Genomic DNA, 18,102 nt, shown 5'->3' on the forward strand with positions numbered 1-18,102 from the left:
TTTATTACCTCGTCGTACTTGAACGCTTAACTTTGAACTGAAAATTTTCCTTGATGGCAATGCGATTTAAAACATCTTGGAGTATCTCCTTGTTCATATACAACTGACCTTTTTTTATGTCTTTATGAACTCTGTTGTTGATTATACCATCTTCGTCAATTTCCATTTCATCACGCGAGTAATTGTTGTCTATTGAAATAAGTGTTTGAGTGAGTTCAACACGTTCTACCAGTTGCATCTCATGGGTAGAATTAGAACTTGAACTGATAGGATTAGAAAATGACAAAATTCCGTCACAGTTTTTTTCCTTCAATGTTATACACAATGAAAAATCTGTGAAGGGACTTTTTCTTTTCAAATCCAAATACCATCTCAAATTCCTATCATTGTATATCTTCATTGGAGTATAATTTTGCTTCACAAAATATTTAATTTCAATTGTATCTGTTGAAGCATAAACCCCAAGTATCTTCGTCATTTCATCAAGGATGGTATCCAAATTCGAACTCACTTTTAGTGTCACACCATCAACTATGAAATTGTTGTAATTGTGTTCACTATCCCATTTACCATCGTGTTGAACCAAAATTGCAATTCTTCTTCCATGTCAATAGTCGTTTAATTTACTTGATTTTGTAGTAGAAGGAAGATACAACTAATGTAGTATAGTTCTTATGAAATACGGTTACTTATACCTTAAAAAAAGGTACTGAACAGTTCATGACCTTAAAAAAAGGAACTGAACAGTTCATGCTGCCTTAAATTTCTATTTTATTTAACACGATCTTTTGAGAATGCAAAACGGCTAAGGAAGTAAATATTTAATTGTCATAAATGTTATTCACTGAATACTGCCATATATATGTAATTATTTACATAAAAGTGTCTACTTATTTTTTTTCCCGAAGAACTAGACCTTTAGCGGCGACACAAGTCGCCACAAAAGCCCAGAATATCGTCATTAAAGGTTTTAACTTATTTTTAACATTAAATTCTAATTTTGTGTTTTTTTCTTCATTATTTTAAAAAAATCATAAATGATATCGATCAAGGAGGAGTTTGAAGACACTATATGTTTTATTTTTATGTCATATGTAAATGCATAAAATGTACAATTATGCATTATGTAGTAGAAGATTTGAATCGAGAAGTAATTTTGATGATTTTCGTAATAATATTGGATGTTTTTAATATTGATAGTGCATGTTATTTATTTTAGAAAATTAAATTGCTACCAAAAAATAATTATCATATTTTTTTCAATAAAGAAAAATATGTACTAAAAATCACTCATAACCTTTAATGGCAATATTTTTGTCACGCCCCGAGCCTACACCCTGGGCGGGACCGGCACTCGGAGACCATTGCTGGCCCCAAGCGAACCCTTGGCCTAGCTTTCTTAACTCAGCGGAAACCTAACTCAACAGAATAACTCAAAGCAATGCAATATTTCAAAAAAAAAACAACTTAACTTATAAAATATGGCCCTAAGGCAACCCGAATCTCAAAATAGGATATTTACATAAATACGTAGTCAAGAGACTCAAAACTAGCTAACTGACTGTCTGTCTAACTGTCTATTGAAGCCTCTAATATACTGAGATGGATGTGGGGACAGACCCCGCAACATCCTAATAGAACAAAACTAAGTACACAAAATAATTGAGTCCTCCGGAATGCAAGGAGGCTCACCACAGACTCTGGAGTGCTCAGCTGGATCAACGACGTGCAGGATGCTGATCCGGGGTACCTGTATCTGCATCATAAGACGATGCAGGCCAACTGGCATCAGTACATGGAATGTACGAATATGTGAGCTGGAAAAGCTGAACCACAACTTAAGCTTGAAAGGAGAACAAGAGATCACTTACCTTGACTCTGAACGACTCATATACGTAACTGGACTCAAAGTAAAGCAATAAGACACGAGCCACACATATAAAACTTGTAAAAGAATGTAAACAACTTAGATCGTTAAGGATAAAATGACAACAAACTCCACTTTTCTTTTATAAACATAACACAGTTTTTGTGGGAGGTTCTTTAACCGACAACCACCACTACGAGCCTTAGTGATGATACAACGTTTTACCTCACGTTGCCAAAGGACCATCATATACCTTGCCATCGATATAGGACCTTACTTTTGCTTAGTGGATCCACTAGCCTAATCTTGCGTGATCATCTAAAAAGAATGATACGCCAAGTCCCATGTTGGCGCATGGTTCTTAGGGAGAGTTGAGTTAATATGAACTCGTGTCCCCCAATTCGGTGCTCAATACTACTCCCAAAATTACTTTGGCTCATGCTTTTAAAATAACTTCTTTCTTTGATTGAGATAATTACTCAAAACTTTAGCCCAAAGGCTCCTTTGGGGAAAGAAAACATGATTCCCTTCTTATTCAAATATAATAGCATTTACGACCTCCTTTGGGAATACTTAGTTCCCTAATAGCTTTCTTTTTTTTGAAGAGAATTCAACTTTAAACTCATGACTTAGCTTGAAACTAAGACTCTTACTCGACTTGAAACTTCACTTGACTTGGAACTATCTTTCCTTGAATCGGAATTATGAATTCAAGGTGTTCGACCACATGTTATGGAAGGATTCTTGAACGCTTAGACGCACTTTGGAACGTCGAAAACAACTATAAAACATAGGTGAATTACTTTGGAACATGCATGAGAAAGTGAGAAGAGAAGAGGGGAAACTTGGCTGAGACTTCAGATTTCTGGTGACACAGATGGGACTTACGGTCGCCATCGACGGACCGTAGATGGACTTACGGTCCGTACTGCAGGTCCGTAGATTGCGTCAGAGATTTTCCCCAAAATTTCATTTAAGAAAAAGACTAAGTGTTGGCCTACGGTACGGACTTACGGTCCGTAGGTCAGGTCACGGACCGTAGGTCGCGACCGTAGATCGACGCCCCATAACCCCAACTTCTGTCCCAATCGACGGTTGACCAGTACAGACCGTTGATCTATCTACGGTCCGTAGGTCAGTCCCGTAGATGGGGATCGACAGCCTAGAAACTTCTGCAAATCGATGGTGGATCAACCTCTAAAGGGTCATAGCTCTTAGAATCATAATCCCCTCAACATACAATAGGTTTCAACTTAAATATACGACCCAATCATGTCTCACAACGTACAATAAATTCAACAACACCACCAACAACCTCAACAACAACTAACAACTAACAACTTCAACACTTCAATAACAAACTCCCAATCTTTTCTCAAAGCAAGGAATAAACTTGGGGTGTGTGGGGGAAAGGATCAACCCACACGGAAAACTCACATACCTTGATAGGGATCACCCCCGACGAAATTCCACAATGGTCTTGACAAATCTCTTCTTTCTTCTCTTCTTCTTCTTCTCCTTCTTCTCTTCTTCAATCACAAGAACCCTAACTCTTTCTCTTACCAAAAATGGGACAAAAAAAATGATCCAAAGATCATCCTAATACAACAATATGAGCTCAAAAGAATTGGCTAGGGAAAAGACTAAAATGCCCTTAATGGTTCCCGGACGGATCTCCTTGTCAACTGCCCAACTTTCAAAGGTCATAACTCCCTCATACGAACTCGGAATCGAGCAAACTCGGTGGCGTTGGAAAGGTCGTTCCACGAACTTTGCAACCATAACTGGAATTCCACCTAACTCATCCTGAGCTAGAATTTGTGGCTGTTCAAAGTTGGCCAAAATTTCACATTTTCCATACTTAGCCAAAATTTCCAAAACTTTAAATTCTTTCCAAAAAAATGAAAATTTCCAATTCTAAGCCTCTTCAATTATTTCGCATTGCCGGATGTTACAATTTTGGGATTTGGTGGCAACTTTTATCGCCACTAAAGGTTTAGTTCTTTTGTAGTGAATCCAAGTTGGCAATGGTTAGGTGGAGGGATTAGTCTCATGTGGCTTGCCACGTCACTAAAAATTTGGGTAGTTAACTCTTGAGGGTATTTTTGGTCTCTTGGGATAAAGACGAGGGTATTTTTTTATCCAAAATGTAATGAAGGATATAAGTGGTCTATTTCGCATATTTTAAGGGTATTTTTTTATCTTTTTCCATTTTTTTCAGAAAAAAAATAAAATTTGTAACAACTTTTGGCTCATTAGAAAATAATGAAATATTAATTTTTTAAAATTTCTTTAATGAATTCGTCCTTAAGGTCTTAAAAATTATTTTTTAAAAATATCATGCTAAAAATTGTCAAATATAAAATGCAATTAGAATTTTTTTAGAAAATCATAATTATTAATCTAGTGTTATTACTTGTCAACAATCACATTTCTCACGCCCACAATTTTTAAATTATCCAACCTTTCTTGCACATAAAAATAAATCGTTACAATTTAAGCGAACTTAAAACTAAGGATAAAATAGTCAATTTTTTTTTTCGCCCTTTCCCATAAAAAAGTAGTATAAAAATTGAGACGTAAGGAACTCACTTAAGTTTTTGTTTTTTTCCTTTTGTTACAGACTCATTTGTATTGCCTTCTGTTTCTTCGTTCATTTAAATCCCGTTTGTATCGCCTTCTGTTTCTTTCCTCTAAGTTCCTTTGCTTCTCCTATAGTTTGTATCACTCAAAGGAAGTGTATGATATCGATAGGTTTGATCAGTTTTAATTGTGCTCCGATGATCGTCCAATGATCATCGACGATGAAGTCGATTCGGTTTCACCCGTTTTCCATAGAAATAAGGTGGAGATAGTTGTTTCTTTCAAGAGGACAACTTGTGAAAGCAGAGGTGACCCTAAAATTTGAAGACAATGGGTGCACTATCAATAACTAATTCATGTTAGTTAAAGTATATCAGCCAATATCGATTTGTGTGCTATATTTATTAAACATAGAAATATAAAACTAATGTAATAAAATCTAATGAATTAAATAATATCTATAACCTCAAAATAAAGAGACACCCAATATTTAAACCAATACACCCAATTAGTTTTAGTATTATATTAAGGCTAATAAAATATATCTTCTGTTCAAGCTATATATATATATATATATATATATATATATATATATATAATTTTTTCGAAGTTAACAGGTGTACGTACATCCTCACGTAAGCACGTGGATCCGCCTCTCGATGACTCTTGTTGTTATTTCTTTTTAGAAAAAAATAAAAATGTATAACAACTTTTGGCTCATTAACAAAAATTGAACTATTAATTTTTTAAAATTTCTTTAAGAAATTCATCCTTAAGATTTAGTAATTATAAAAAAATATTATGTGAAAAATGGTCAAATATAAAATACAATTAGAATTTTTATCATAAAAATCATTAATTACTAATTTAGTCTGGTCAACAATCATATTTCTCAGGTCAATAATTTTTAAATTATCCAAATATTGTCTCACATTAAAACAAACCGTTATAATTGAAGTGAAGTTAAACTAAGGTTAACATGGTCATTTGCTTTTATTTGTCTTCTCCAAAATCACTTAAATTTTTGTTTCTTCTTACTGTTAGAGAACTTGTTTGTATCGCCTGCCTTCTGTTTCTTCTTTATCTCGTTTGTATCGGCTTCTGTTTCTTCCTTCTAAGTTCCTTCTTCTTCTCTAGTTTGTATCGCTCAACGGAATTTGAAGGGATGTCGATAGCTTCGGTCGGTTCCTGTGCTCCGATGATCGCCGGCGATGAAGTCGATTCGATTTCAGCTGTTTTCAATGGTAACAAGGTGGAGATAGCTATTCCTTTCGAGAGGGCAGCAGGTGGAAGCGGCGACGACGGTGTCTATGAGACGAAAGTGAGGGTTGAGGTTCCTATTCCGAGGAACTGGTTGATTCCGTCGGCTAGATCGACTGATCATTCTAAGTTGCTGGTTCAAAACCACCGGAATTTCAAGGAGAGTGGGATGCCGGTGAGGTTTATGGTGTTTAAGGATGGATCGTGGGAGGATTTCGAGAAAAAAACCATGGATGTGCTGGTTTCAGCTTTTGTGAGTGGCGAGGCTATGGTTGTGATGGAAATGGAAGGGTGTAAATTGATTTTTGATTTTTATCGAATGATAGGAATCAATTTGGACAGTGGTAATGAGCTGCCCATCGCTTGGATTGATGTCGGTGGTAAGGGTTTTTACCCTAAGGTCTTCATTGAGGGTTCAGAAAATCTCGATAAAAACGAGGTAAATGTTGATGAAAAGTTCTCCTCGGAGAATCGTAAGATTGAACTTGAGATAAAAATCATTGAGAGGAACTCAGCCGGAGACGAGTTAGGAAAGAGGAAGAGGGAAAGTGAGGTAAACGAAGTGGTGAGGGAAGTAGGCAGTTCATCTAGGAATGTGATAGAGCAGCGTGTTGTCTCTACGCCTACTGAATTGCTTCCACCAAAGTGGCCTAGGACAAGGTCATTGGGGAACGAGGAGGAAAACTATCGGAAGGTAAGGGGTTTACTGTTTTCTGTTTTGAAAGCTGGTGTTACAGTCACTGCTGTTCATCAGTGCACTAGAACCGGGCCAGTGGAACAGGCCCGGTTTGAAGTTTTCAGAAATAATGTGCAGATAGTTAAAAGAGCTAGAGGGGACGCCAGGGTTGAGTATGCCTGGTATGGGACCTCGTCGGCGAAAATGGATAGTGTCATGTGGCGTGGTTTTCAAATGCAGAGAATTGTTCCCGGTTACCATACTCACGGTGTTGGTATCTACCTGTCGCCTTTATGCTCACCTCAAAATAGGTATGTGCTGCTCTTGAACTAGTTTATTATTGGTGTTTTCTTAATTGTTGCTTATGTTCATTTATTTTTTGGTACTTGTTATTGGTTGTGTGTGTAGTGAAATGATGTGCGAGATAGATGAAAATGGTGAAAAGCATATCATGTTATGTCGAGTTATATTGGGAAAGCTCGAGAAGGTTGAGTTAGGATCTCAGCAGCTGTTTCCGTCAAGTGCGGATTTTGATACTGGAGTTGATGACTTAATCAATCCAAAGCTGCATGTGGTATGGGGTAGCAATATGAACACCCACATTCTACCCTTGTTTATAGTCAGTTATAAATCTGGTTTTCATATGTCAGGTATGTATTGCTCCTTTTCGTTATTCATTTCTTTCAATTACTTTTAATTGTCTCAAGAGAAACGGAACAGTCAAGTGCAAATACAGGTCGACTGAATGGTGGTGCTCATGCTCATAGCTCATTGATTCTATTAAAGCTACAGAGTTCACTTCCCCCACCAAAAAATCTGGAGTTCCAAAGTTTGTATAGCTCCTATCAGGTAAGTTTGGATTTCCCTTTTTAACACTGGTTATTCAAGGATTTACTATATACAGGTGGTGAATCTGGTTTCAAGACCATTATTTTGATCTTGACTTCTAATACAAATTGTTCACAGGAAGGCAAAGTAGGGAAAGAAATTTTCATGACACAGTTACGATCTCTTGTTGGTGAGGACTTGTTGCATTCAATTATTCAGGAAGTCCATGGCTGAGATGAGGTTCTTTTAGTGTAATTTTGGTGGGATGAAATGGGATGTTTTCTCATTGATAAGCCCAACTTGTACAAAAGAAGTTGTTGTAGTGATAATATTAAAAGGCTCAGGATGTTTTTGCCTTTTAATGAAGTAAAACCTGTTCAAACAACTACCTGTTCTGCATGTGGAATTTTGTTTGGGAATCGTCTAGCTATAATGTGCACATCCCGCCTTCTTTAAGTGAGGAGGCTTGAGTATGGCTTCACAGAAATATGATTTGATATGGTTTGTCTTACAGTTTTTTTCCTGTCTCTGTTCTTCATGTTCTTTGGATATTGTGTGGACCTTCTTGTGTGTGGATTTTAACCCTTTCCTTTTTATTTTATCTATATCACTCTATGTAACTTGGGAGACTTTTACATATATTTTACATATATCTCTGCTTGCCAGAAAGAGAATCACATTCATTTGATCACGATCCTTGTCAGAATTAGCAGCTTAAGTTGGTCGTTGATATTTCCTGTGCTTTGAATGGTTATTTAATCAGGGCCTTGCTTTACTCGTGCATGATGCATATACGTAGTGTTGCATGTGAGTAGTTTGTTTTTTGAAACATTCTATGTTAGTGAAGCTCGAGGCATGAATTCTAGGGACGTGCCTGCTTTTGAGTTGTGACTAGGATGCTAGACTATGTTAACAAACACACCCTTCAATTTATGTGACTTATTTTTTAGTTTGTTCCAAAAGAATGCTCCCTATTTAAATTTGGGAACAATTTATGTGTAACTTTCCACTTTTTCTTTGATGACGAGCTTTTATAGCCACACATACTTCAACCGTTTGTGACCACAAAAATGTTATGGCATGTCTAATAGCACAAGTTTCAAAAGTTACCTTGTTTATTCTTAATCGTCGTGCTCAATCAACTAGGGTCATATAAAATGAAATAGAGGGAATAATTGATTCGGTACATGGTTGTATGGACCTTGCTTTGTGTTTATGTGATTCATGCAAACTATCTGTTGCATGTAAGAAGTTTGGTTTCACTAGTAAGTATTCCAGTTTGTGTAAAGCTATGTACTTTATATGGAGGTGCTTTCCTTCGAATTGTGATGAGGGTGGCAGCTTTATTAACATATAGTTGGTTTATTATTGATTGATCGTCAGTTTGTGGTATAGAACCAACTGAAGTGCTGTCTCATGCAATGATGTTTTGCTTTCTGGTGAGTGGAAGTATTTATGACATTCACTTGCATGTCTACTTTCTGTTAATGTGTTGTACGTTTTTGTGTGCATGAGTCTTTTTTATCCTTGAGCAAAAACTATGTTCAGGTCCTTGGATTTCACTGGAAGAAGAACATTAGAAATCTTCTTTCAGTTAACTGATTTCCTGCTTAATCATGTGTGTATTATGCCACGGGGTGGGAAGATATATATATTGCCTGTTCTTAGGGTGAGATAAGATCTCATTACCACTTGGAGGTCCTTGCATAGTCATGATAAAGGTAAAATATTTAAAAAGAAAATGTTTTAGCAATTTTCATAAATAAATTAACTAGAAGCAACTTATGTGATCAGTTGTTGCTTGTGGCATAGAAGTAAACAATCTGTCTATGACACGTGGCAAATATGACTGTGGAGTATAATGTGGACACTAGGTGCTTACCCTCATGCTTGTGTTGCTGATTAAAAGATGAGTAATTTTCCTTTAAATGAGGTAGGTGTATTTGCATGTCTAGTGGATGCTTTAACTTCTCAAGGCTGGCTGCTTTTAATGGAATTAGGGTTATATATCTAGCTGTTTTCAGTGTAAGAACGGAAAATTACTGGAAAAAGTTCTGTATCAGATATAGTATAACAGTTGATGGCTAGTGGCAGTAGTGCGTTTGTAAATTATGTCAGCATACAGGGGTATCATGTTTTTCAGCACACTGTTTTCCTTTATACAAGAATGCAAAGTTTTTGAATGTTTATATTGGTCTATACTATCCACCAACTACATGTACTGTGGTTAAATTTTGACAGTGCGGATTATATCCTCCATTTAGTGGGTTGCATATTTTTTTTTTTTTTGAGAATGGTAAAGTTGTATTCATCAGCAATGAGGGTATGCTGGCAACCAAACAAAAAAATTCCAAGGCGAAGTAGTCATGATTACAAATAGCCTAGGAAATCTACTAACTGATTTACATCATCTATACCCTCTTCTTTACACCAAAAATATAGAGTATTAATGCAGTTTTCTTTAACTTTCTGCATTGGGTTAGTAATATTCTTAAAGCACCTATTGTTTCTTTCCTTCCAAATTGACCACCATATGCAAGATGGAACTAGATTCCACCATTTTTTCTGTGTTTTACTTCCCCCTCTTCTCATCCAACAGTTTAATAGGTCAGCAGTATGCTCAGGCACCACCCAAGGATCTTGAATAATGCTTTGAAACAGATACCATATCTGGGCAGTCACTCTACAGTGAAGGAACAAATGATTGTTTGTTTCCTCCTTCTCATGGCAAAAGAAGCACCTAGAAACAATCTGAAATCCTCTTTTTTTCAGTCTCTCCTGAGTCAGACATGCTCTTCTGCACACTAACCATGTGAAACACTTTATCTTGATCTTGGGTTGCATATTTAGCTTGATGAATGATTTAAAGATGCTTAACTGGGTTAATAAGTCTCTACTCGTAAGCTGTAGAGGGAATAACAGATAGTTGGCAAAATAGAACACATTAAATGTGATTTCAACATTCCATTGATGGCGAACCAGGGCCGACTTTATTCATGAACTCAAAACTGAACAAAAATCTATTTGGGTTGGGTTTTATAAATGAGGAGGTGTTCAGATTTACAGCTTGAGCAGACGTGCTTTAGTTAGGCTGCCTAATTGGCAAATATAGGATGCCGTTCATTTGTTACTGTTGGAATCAGAAATTTGGTTGTTGTGAATTTTTTTCTCTATTTTGATTATTTACTTTGTATCTTTCCACTCATTTGGCGAGGAAAATGAGTTCAACTTAAGTTTCTGTTAGACAATTTTCCCAGTCTTAGTGCCAAAAACCAGGCTACATTAAAATAATGTTCAACTTAGTTTTCTATTGGAAGATCTTCCTAGTCTTAGTGCCAAAACTAGCTACGTAGCAGTAAGAAAACCATAATTTCTTTGCTGTGCTTATATTCACTTCGATGTGTTGCAGTTTTTGTTTGTTCAGTTACTTACTGAGCGTCTCCATCTGTTTGTTATTTCTCTGGAATAGACTGTAAGTTGGGGGTCGACCTTATATTCCTTTCGTTCGGCACAAGGTTCAAGAATCCGTTAGATGTTTCTATCCCTCTCATAGATGTTGTGTACCTTAACTTTGACTCTTAACTTTTTCTTCTAGTACATATGTGACCCTCAACCTGTATTTTTTGCTAGCTCACATACTGTTCTTTCAAATAATTGTAGAGGATTAGTGTAATTTGAACACTTTAGTTGGGATCCAAGGGCAGACATCTTTGCTTCATGCGGAGTTTAAGACAGAATAAGATGGAGAAAAGTGGAAAAAGATCATAAATTGGTATTTGATCCATGTTATTAGTATATCTTGAGTTAGTCACCTTTTCTTGTAAATTAGATACTACAACAACTGCTAGGCCTTAGTCCCAAACAAGTTGGGGTCAGGTATATGAACTTTCACTGACCATGTTCTCCATTTAAGCTCAATCCATATCATTATCGTACCAAACAAAAATAAATGTGAAAACAAAGTTAAATATATATAAAAGTAATTGTAGTAGTACCAATAGTAATAATAGTAGTAATATTAGAAGTTCTCTATATTTTCACTGGCATATATAAATCTATCATAAGATCAAGATACTCCTAGAAAAGCAGTAGATTCAAATTAGCGTACTAACAAGACTAAAACTTATTCCCAACTAGTAGATATCACATTTATGGATCCTTTTTTTCCATATTTCTCTTAAATTAGATGACTTGGTGAAGGTATCTTGTGGGTTTTCACTTCTCTCACTGGTGGAATGTCAGGAGTGAAAATGTTGTACTTTGCTGTCATTTGAATGATGCGGTGGTTGTTATTTTTTCTATTTCCACCTTTAACTACCATTATTCCAAAAGATATCTCATCTTCCTTTTTCATGATGCACATGTTCGGTAGTATCTATTGTACAGCCTCGAAAAACATGAGTTTGGTCTTTTCACCATCACTTATTTCAATGAGTTTCAACAAGTCGGTATGTTTTCTTCGCGAGCACCCTTCTTGCTTGATTGTCCAAATAGTGAAAGCATTATCATGAACTACTAATCTTAATCAACCTTTTAATTTCATGATGGTGTTCATGGAATCATCAATATTTGGCATGATTTCTCATAAACACACACTGTTAAATTTCCCTACAAATGAAATAATTACCAGAAAGGTGTTCTGACAAGTTAAATTGCATGAATGTGGATATATAACATAGAGGCTAAAATTCTCCATGTATCAACTTGTTGCAACTGATCTGAAGTGATGAAATTCATATGAATTCCTTTTTGATATAACAGATTATTTATTTAAGCATATTTGTCATCCTCTTATGATTTGGAGTAATAAGTGATGATTGTTGGACTATGGATGCTGTATGTTGAAGACCCATGAGTTATCTAGATTTATTAGGTAGTTATTAATGTTTCATAATGGCATTTATTTTTTTGAAACTGGTAACGTTTGTATTTCATATAGTACTTAGGTAGTACTAAAAAACCATATTTACAAATAAGCAGAAAGGAAGTACAATCTATCCAAAAACTGAACCAATTCTAAATGGACCCTAAAACATCTATGATTGACTAAGTTTCATTGGAGTAAACATTTGTACACCAAAAACAGAACAACAAAATACACTTAAGCTTCACCTCCTGCAGGTTGTTGTTCCTATTCTCAAAACATATATCGTTTCTCTCCCTCCATATAGTCCACCAAATACAAGCAGGGATCATCCTCCATCTTTCTCTGTTTGTAGCCCCTACTCCAGCCATCTCCCAACTGAATAGAGTCTCATCAATCTTGCTAGGCATACTCCAAGATATGCCTGTGAGATTAAGGAAAATCTGCCACAGCTGCTCAGTAAAGTTGCAGTGTAAGAAGAGATGTCTCACCGTCTCATTAGCCTTACCACATAAGGAACATCTGTTGCAGTTTCATAATTAGTTTGTAAATTATTAATTACTCCCTCCGTTCACTTTTACTTGTCCACTCTGGACTTTGCACACCCCATAAGAAATAATGATTGAAATGAGTGTTTTACCATAATACTCATATAAATTGATGTTTAATATTAGGTCTTGGAAAATGATTTGGTGAATAAGTAATTAATGTTAAGGGTAAAACATGGAAAAAATTAATTGTCTTTATAAAAGTGACAAGTAAAAGTGAATATCTATGTTTGGAATGGTGGACAAAAGTGAACGAAGGGAGTACATCTTAAATTTTAATCAAATTTTAGCTGTTTAATAGATCACAGTACACTACAAGAATCTGATTACCTGAATCTGAGTACTAATTAGATACTCCCTTAGGTATATCTTTAATGACTATAGGCCATCTTCTGCTCTCCTCAATGTTACCTTATCGTAGGAGTTATTGAAAGGGACAAAATGCTGACCTATCCTATTACATTTTTTTCTCTTCAGTTAAAAGAACATTTTCTTTGTCTTGTTTCTCCTCGTAACGGTCTTATGGCTTTTCTTTTGGGCTGTAATCTTCTTGGACTTGGATAATTCATGTAAGAGTGCCCATTGTACCAGCTTGTTTCTTCATTTTATTTCTCATACACAGCACTTCTACATAAGTTCCCTTGCCAGTGACATAATTACCGCAAAAGAAATGTGGCAATTTAAGCAACATGAAAATACAAATATTTTATAATGTAGCTTGCTAAATTTACTGTGTATTAATTACTTGTGACTTGTAAACATGCTGAGAATCATAATAAATTCTTTCTTGGTTATATTTGAGAAGTTATTCCTTGGCGGTCTCCATTAACTCATGAGTGACATAGTGAAAACTCATTAGTTTTGTCCAGATTTATCCGGTAGTAATAACTTCCATAGTCACGTTGGTTGTTTGTAAAGCAATAAATACACATGACAACTGTGATAATTTTTTTTAGCTTTTAATAGATTACAGTACATTATAAATCTGATTATGCACAATAATGGACCAGTATCTGATTAAGTGAATCTTACTCCTGATTAATTACTCTTTGGGCACATATTTCACATGGCTATAGTCTATTTTCTGCTCTTTCCAATCGCACCTTTGCTTATTATCTATTGAAAGGATGAAAATGTTAAGCTATTTTACACACTGTTTTTTGACTGTATGTCGTCTCTCCTTGGGTACTATGTCTTACTGACTACTCATTAGGCCCACGGCCTTCTTGGACTTGGATGCTTTATGTTAGGGTGCACAAGGTCTCAGCACTTGTCTCCTAATTTGATGGAGTGATTTCACTTCTCAAAGGTGGGCGTTGTCTTCTGTTTTCATCACTCTTCGTTCGTCATATCATTGTTATATGAAGGAGTGGAAAAGGAAAGAGATCACATTCCTCTTGTCACTCACATTAACTGGTTACCTAACATCTTTGCAGGGCTAAGACCGTTTGGACCTAATTGCTTCACGTATTAAGGTACTCTGGTACAAGTTCCTTTGCTTAATTTTCTGTGTTATAATAAACTTCTGATAAGTGTCTTGTAGAAGAAGAAAGTTGCTGCATTTTTTCTCAATGTCTCATCAGCTGATCGAAATATCACAGAATCTAGTGAAGGTGAGGTGGAGTGTGAAAATCTTAGTGATTGGATGGCCTGAAAAACTGTACTTAGCACGTTTTGCTTTAATGAGCAAGCAAAGAGTATAATGCAAGTGAGGTGCTTACAGTTCAGTTGTATTTCCATATCTTTAGTGGAGCTTTCTTATGGCTGGTTGCTACATGAGAAAAATGTGGTCATCTTTCATGAGCAAAACAGTGGGCTCCAAGCTTCCTCTTTTGCTTTATTCTTCAAGGTTTATCTGTTGTTTTCTTGACCAGATATTCATCTACACAATTGAAGTGATTGGTCCAAGTATGTTCTTTCCGACAGGTTATCTTGTCCTAGCATGCAAGATAGTTGGCTGTCACCAGCTGTTGCTTCATTCTTCAAGTTCATCTTATATTTGTCACCAGCTGTTGCTTTATTCTTCAAGTTTATCTGTTATTTTCTTCTCCGGCTATTCATCCGTGCCACTGAAGTAATTGGTCCAAGTATGTTCTAACCGACAGGTTATTTTGTCCCAGCATGCAAGATGGTTGGCTGTCACCAGCTGTTGCTTCATTCTTCAAGTTCATTTCATATTTGTCACAGGTATATGTCTTGAGTGCATTCTTTTTATCAGGTTCTGACACCCCCCTTTCTAGCTGCCTTTCCTTTTGACTTTGTTCTGATTGCTTGGCTAGAAGTTGTATTGGTAGATGACTATGTGGGGAGGACTGCAGAATAGTAGTTAATGTATTGTTATTACGTAAATAAATTTCTATAGTTTCTGGATCACATAAGTCAGAGCTCCTAAATTTTGAAGAAAGAAGAATCAATTTTCTTCCTTTCTTGATTACCTTCTTTGTGTATGTAGAAGACTGAATCCATTCAATTCCTAAGAAGGATTACTAATTCTTTTAACTTTTCAAAATATCCTTCATCTCAACCACTTCGACCTTGCTTTTGTAGGAGCAAGTGAGAAAGATTGAAAGGTAGCACCAGTGTATTAATTTGTTTTCAATAGCCATGTTGATCCCCATGTGGTGGTGCTTTTGTTGCTCCTTATTACAGTAGTGGCCTCTGAAGGATCAGAACCACTATTTTTTAGCTGGTAGTCCTGTCTAAACTAATTGAGATATATAGAGGATATGTGAAAATTGAGATAGGGGAAATAAAAAGGAAGGCCTATCTGTGTTAATCAATAAACATCATAATATAGTCCACAAATTGCAATAGAGAAACTAATCTGAAATAATCATTTCATATTTCAGGATAGCATGTGAGTCCTCAAGTATTCATTCTGTTAGCTAAAGTTTTGCGGTTTTCTGTCTCATGGCGGAGATGTAGAATTTAAAACCTTACAACCTATTTTGAAAAAGAATTGGTAGGGACTAAGTCATTTTTAAAACCAGTAGTTGATTTTGAACCTACACTCAAGTCTCTCTAGGAGTTCGGCGCAGGTATTTGATTAATTCTATGGTTTGGACCATCTCAGAAGTGCTACATGTTGGCAGGTATATCACATATTTCCTGTTGATGTTGATCTGGAGAGCAGTTGTGGCGGGTATGTATGGTATGTTAACATTCTTTCAACTATCTTCGTAAAAATATATTATCTGACAACAAAGTTTACCATTGCAAAAGAGAACAGGATATTTTCAGCTTTTACTATCATCCATAAAGCTTCTCTCTTATGTTTATACTGCTACTGATCTGAGATTGCAGATGTATTCTTTGAGGGTCAATGTTTAGTATGTCATGTTAAGACATGCAAGATTCATCAACAATCCGTTGTAGTCTAGTCGGTTAGGATACTCGGTTCTCACCCGAGAGACCCGGGTTCAATTCCCGGCAACGGAATGAACATAACATGACATACTAAACATTGGGTCGGTTTTATTTTTCTGCTACAAGAAGTGTAATATTGTTGTAGATAAACGGCAAGGAAGAGATGATCTTATGAGTCCGATGCCTGCAAAGATGAATACAGTTTAATGTGAGTATAAATAATTTTCGAATGAAATTTTGTAACAGTACTGAATCCTGATCTTTTTAACTCGATTTGCAGGCAGATAAACAGCAAGGAAGAGATGATCTTATGAGTCCGATGCCTGCAAAGATGAATACAGTTTAACGTGAGTATAAATAATTTTCGAATGAAATTTTATAACAGTACTGAATCCTGCTCTTTTTAACTCGATTTGCAGGCAGTTAGATGCACGAATTATCTCGCGTTTGTACCCTCCGTGTGGAGTAATGTAAGCTGTTTATTCTTCTGCAAGCATGAACAATCTAACCGATGCTTCAAGGTGCCCTTTCATAGACTTAAAAATAGATTGCCAAGACCTCTGGTTTACTCTCCGAAGCCTTCGTTTTTTTTTGTATATATATGTAATTGGTATATTCTTTTTCTCGAGGGTTCGGAACAATAAGTCTAACATGTCATTGTTTACATGTATAATACTTCGATAAATTAAGCTCACTTTTGACTATAAATTTTGAGGTTGAAAATTGAATTCTTGAAGTTGTATCTGGCCATGTGTTTTATTTGGAAAAAAAAATGATGTTTTGTAGATGGAAGTTCTAAAAACTGGCTAGAACTTGAAAATAGTTGAAGATCAGATTGTGAAAATCTAGTCCAAATTTTATAGTCAAATAGTTAATTGATGATAATTATTTTATAATTTATAGCAAAATCTGGTCAAAATTTTATAGTCAAATAGTTAATTGATGATAAAAAATTTTATGATTTATAGCAAAATCTGGTCAAAATTTTATAGTCAAATAGTTAATTGATGATAAATTTTTTTATAATTTATAGTCAAACACTAGTTAAATCCTACTCTTGCACGTGAATAGGATAAAAAAAATCACGAACATATACAAAGAAAATAGATGATTAAATTATAAATAACATATCACCTTTGCAGAATATAGTGACTTTTTTTTATTAGATACTCAAGGATCCTGTTTGATCTTGATACATATAGTTTACTTATATAGATGCAGAAATGTGATTTCTAAAATTGTGTTAAGGATATTTAGAAAAGATTATTTTACAAGTGAAAGAGAAAAAGAGAACGACTATTTATTAATTCAGAATATAAATAAAATATGTTATCTCATTGTACCGAAAGAAATTTAGAATTACTCATTCCTATTGTTGATTATAAAATATTTATTTCCAAGAGATGCACAATATATATGCCAATAAAAAAATATGACTGAAGATTGGAAGCTTTTTTATTCAAGTAATGTGGAACGTACATATCACTCAATAATGAATAATTATTAATGTGTCAAGCCATAAATACATACAAGAGAACTCAAAGACGATTTTTAGACTTCCTTTGTTGTTTTGTTAGAATCTTTACTTATATATGTCAAGGAGATCAAATAATTCATATTATAATAATAAAAAAACTAATTTCACCTTTGTGGAGTATAATTTTTTTTTAAATAAGAGTCAATTAAATTCGCTTGTCTCACTCTAGCTTTAACCATGCTCATAGACACATTATAACTCAATAGTTATTATCAACAAATTAACACACACAGTCACACACATATATACACATAGAATTGCATAACATATATGTGATCCAATATTCATAACATTTGTTTAATACAAATATGCTCAAAATCCTAACAAATCTTTGAAAAAGAAATAAATCCTAAACCCTAGAAGCAAAATATTACCATTCAATCAATAGTATATCGTAATAATATACCATTCTAAAATTCCCAAATATATCCTAGACTCACCAAAACAGTAACGAAAAACAAACCCTAGCTAACACAACAAATAAGAATACGACTAATATAATATATGGGGATATATATATACTAAAAAGTAGAGCAACACATTTTTAATATATCAACAAATAAAGTCCAAGAC

The 18,102-nt window shown here is 35.1% G+C and overlaps 2 protein-coding genes and 1 non-coding gene across 4 annotated transcripts in view; all 3 read left to right on the top strand.

The window, feature by feature from the left end:
• LOC125840824 (ergosterol biosynthetic protein 28) overlaps nt 1–18,102 on the top strand; it is a 233,934-nt gene that overhangs the window by 191,271 nt on the left and 24,561 nt on the right. The gene's annotated exons all lie outside the window — the stretch shown is intronic.
• Nucleotides 5,616–7,744, top strand: LOC125840812 (inactive poly [ADP-ribose] polymerase RCD1-like). The gene is made up of 4 exons (XM_049519784.1): nt 5,616–6,697; nt 6,795–7,036; nt 7,123–7,235; nt 7,353–7,744. The coding sequence occupies exons 1-4, from the start codon at nt 5,616–5,618 to the stop codon at nt 7,446–7,448; spliced, it is 1,533 nt and encodes a 510-aa protein (XP_049375741.1). The 3' UTR covers nt 7,449–7,744.
• TRNAE-CUC (transfer RNA glutamic acid (anticodon CUC)) lies at nt 15,992–16,064 on the top strand. The gene has a single exon. It is a non-coding gene; the product is annotated as a tRNA-Glu (tRNA).

This window comes from Solanum verrucosum, unplaced genomic scaffold (assembly GCF_900185275.1).
Source record: "Solanum verrucosum unplaced genomic scaffold, falcon-dt-bn FXZP01000283.1, whole genome shotgun sequence".
Lineage (NCBI taxonomy): Eukaryota > Viridiplantae > Streptophyta > Magnoliopsida > Solanales > Solanaceae > Solanum > Solanum verrucosum.

Bases quoted from the DNA above. Each gene is read 5' to 3' on its own strand.
- LOC125840812 (XM_049519784.1), top strand. From the start codon at position 5,616: ATGTCGATAGCTTCGGTCGGTTCCTGTGCTCCGATGATCGCCGGCGAT. The intron at 6,698-6,794 runs GTATGTGCTGCT...TTGTGTGTGTAG, and splicing joins TTATGCTCACCTCAAAATAG to TGAAATGATGTGCGAGATAG. The intron at 7,236-7,352 runs GTAAGTTTGGAT...AATTGTTCACAG, and splicing joins GTTTGTATAGCTCCTATCAG to GAAGGCAAAGTAGGGAAAGA.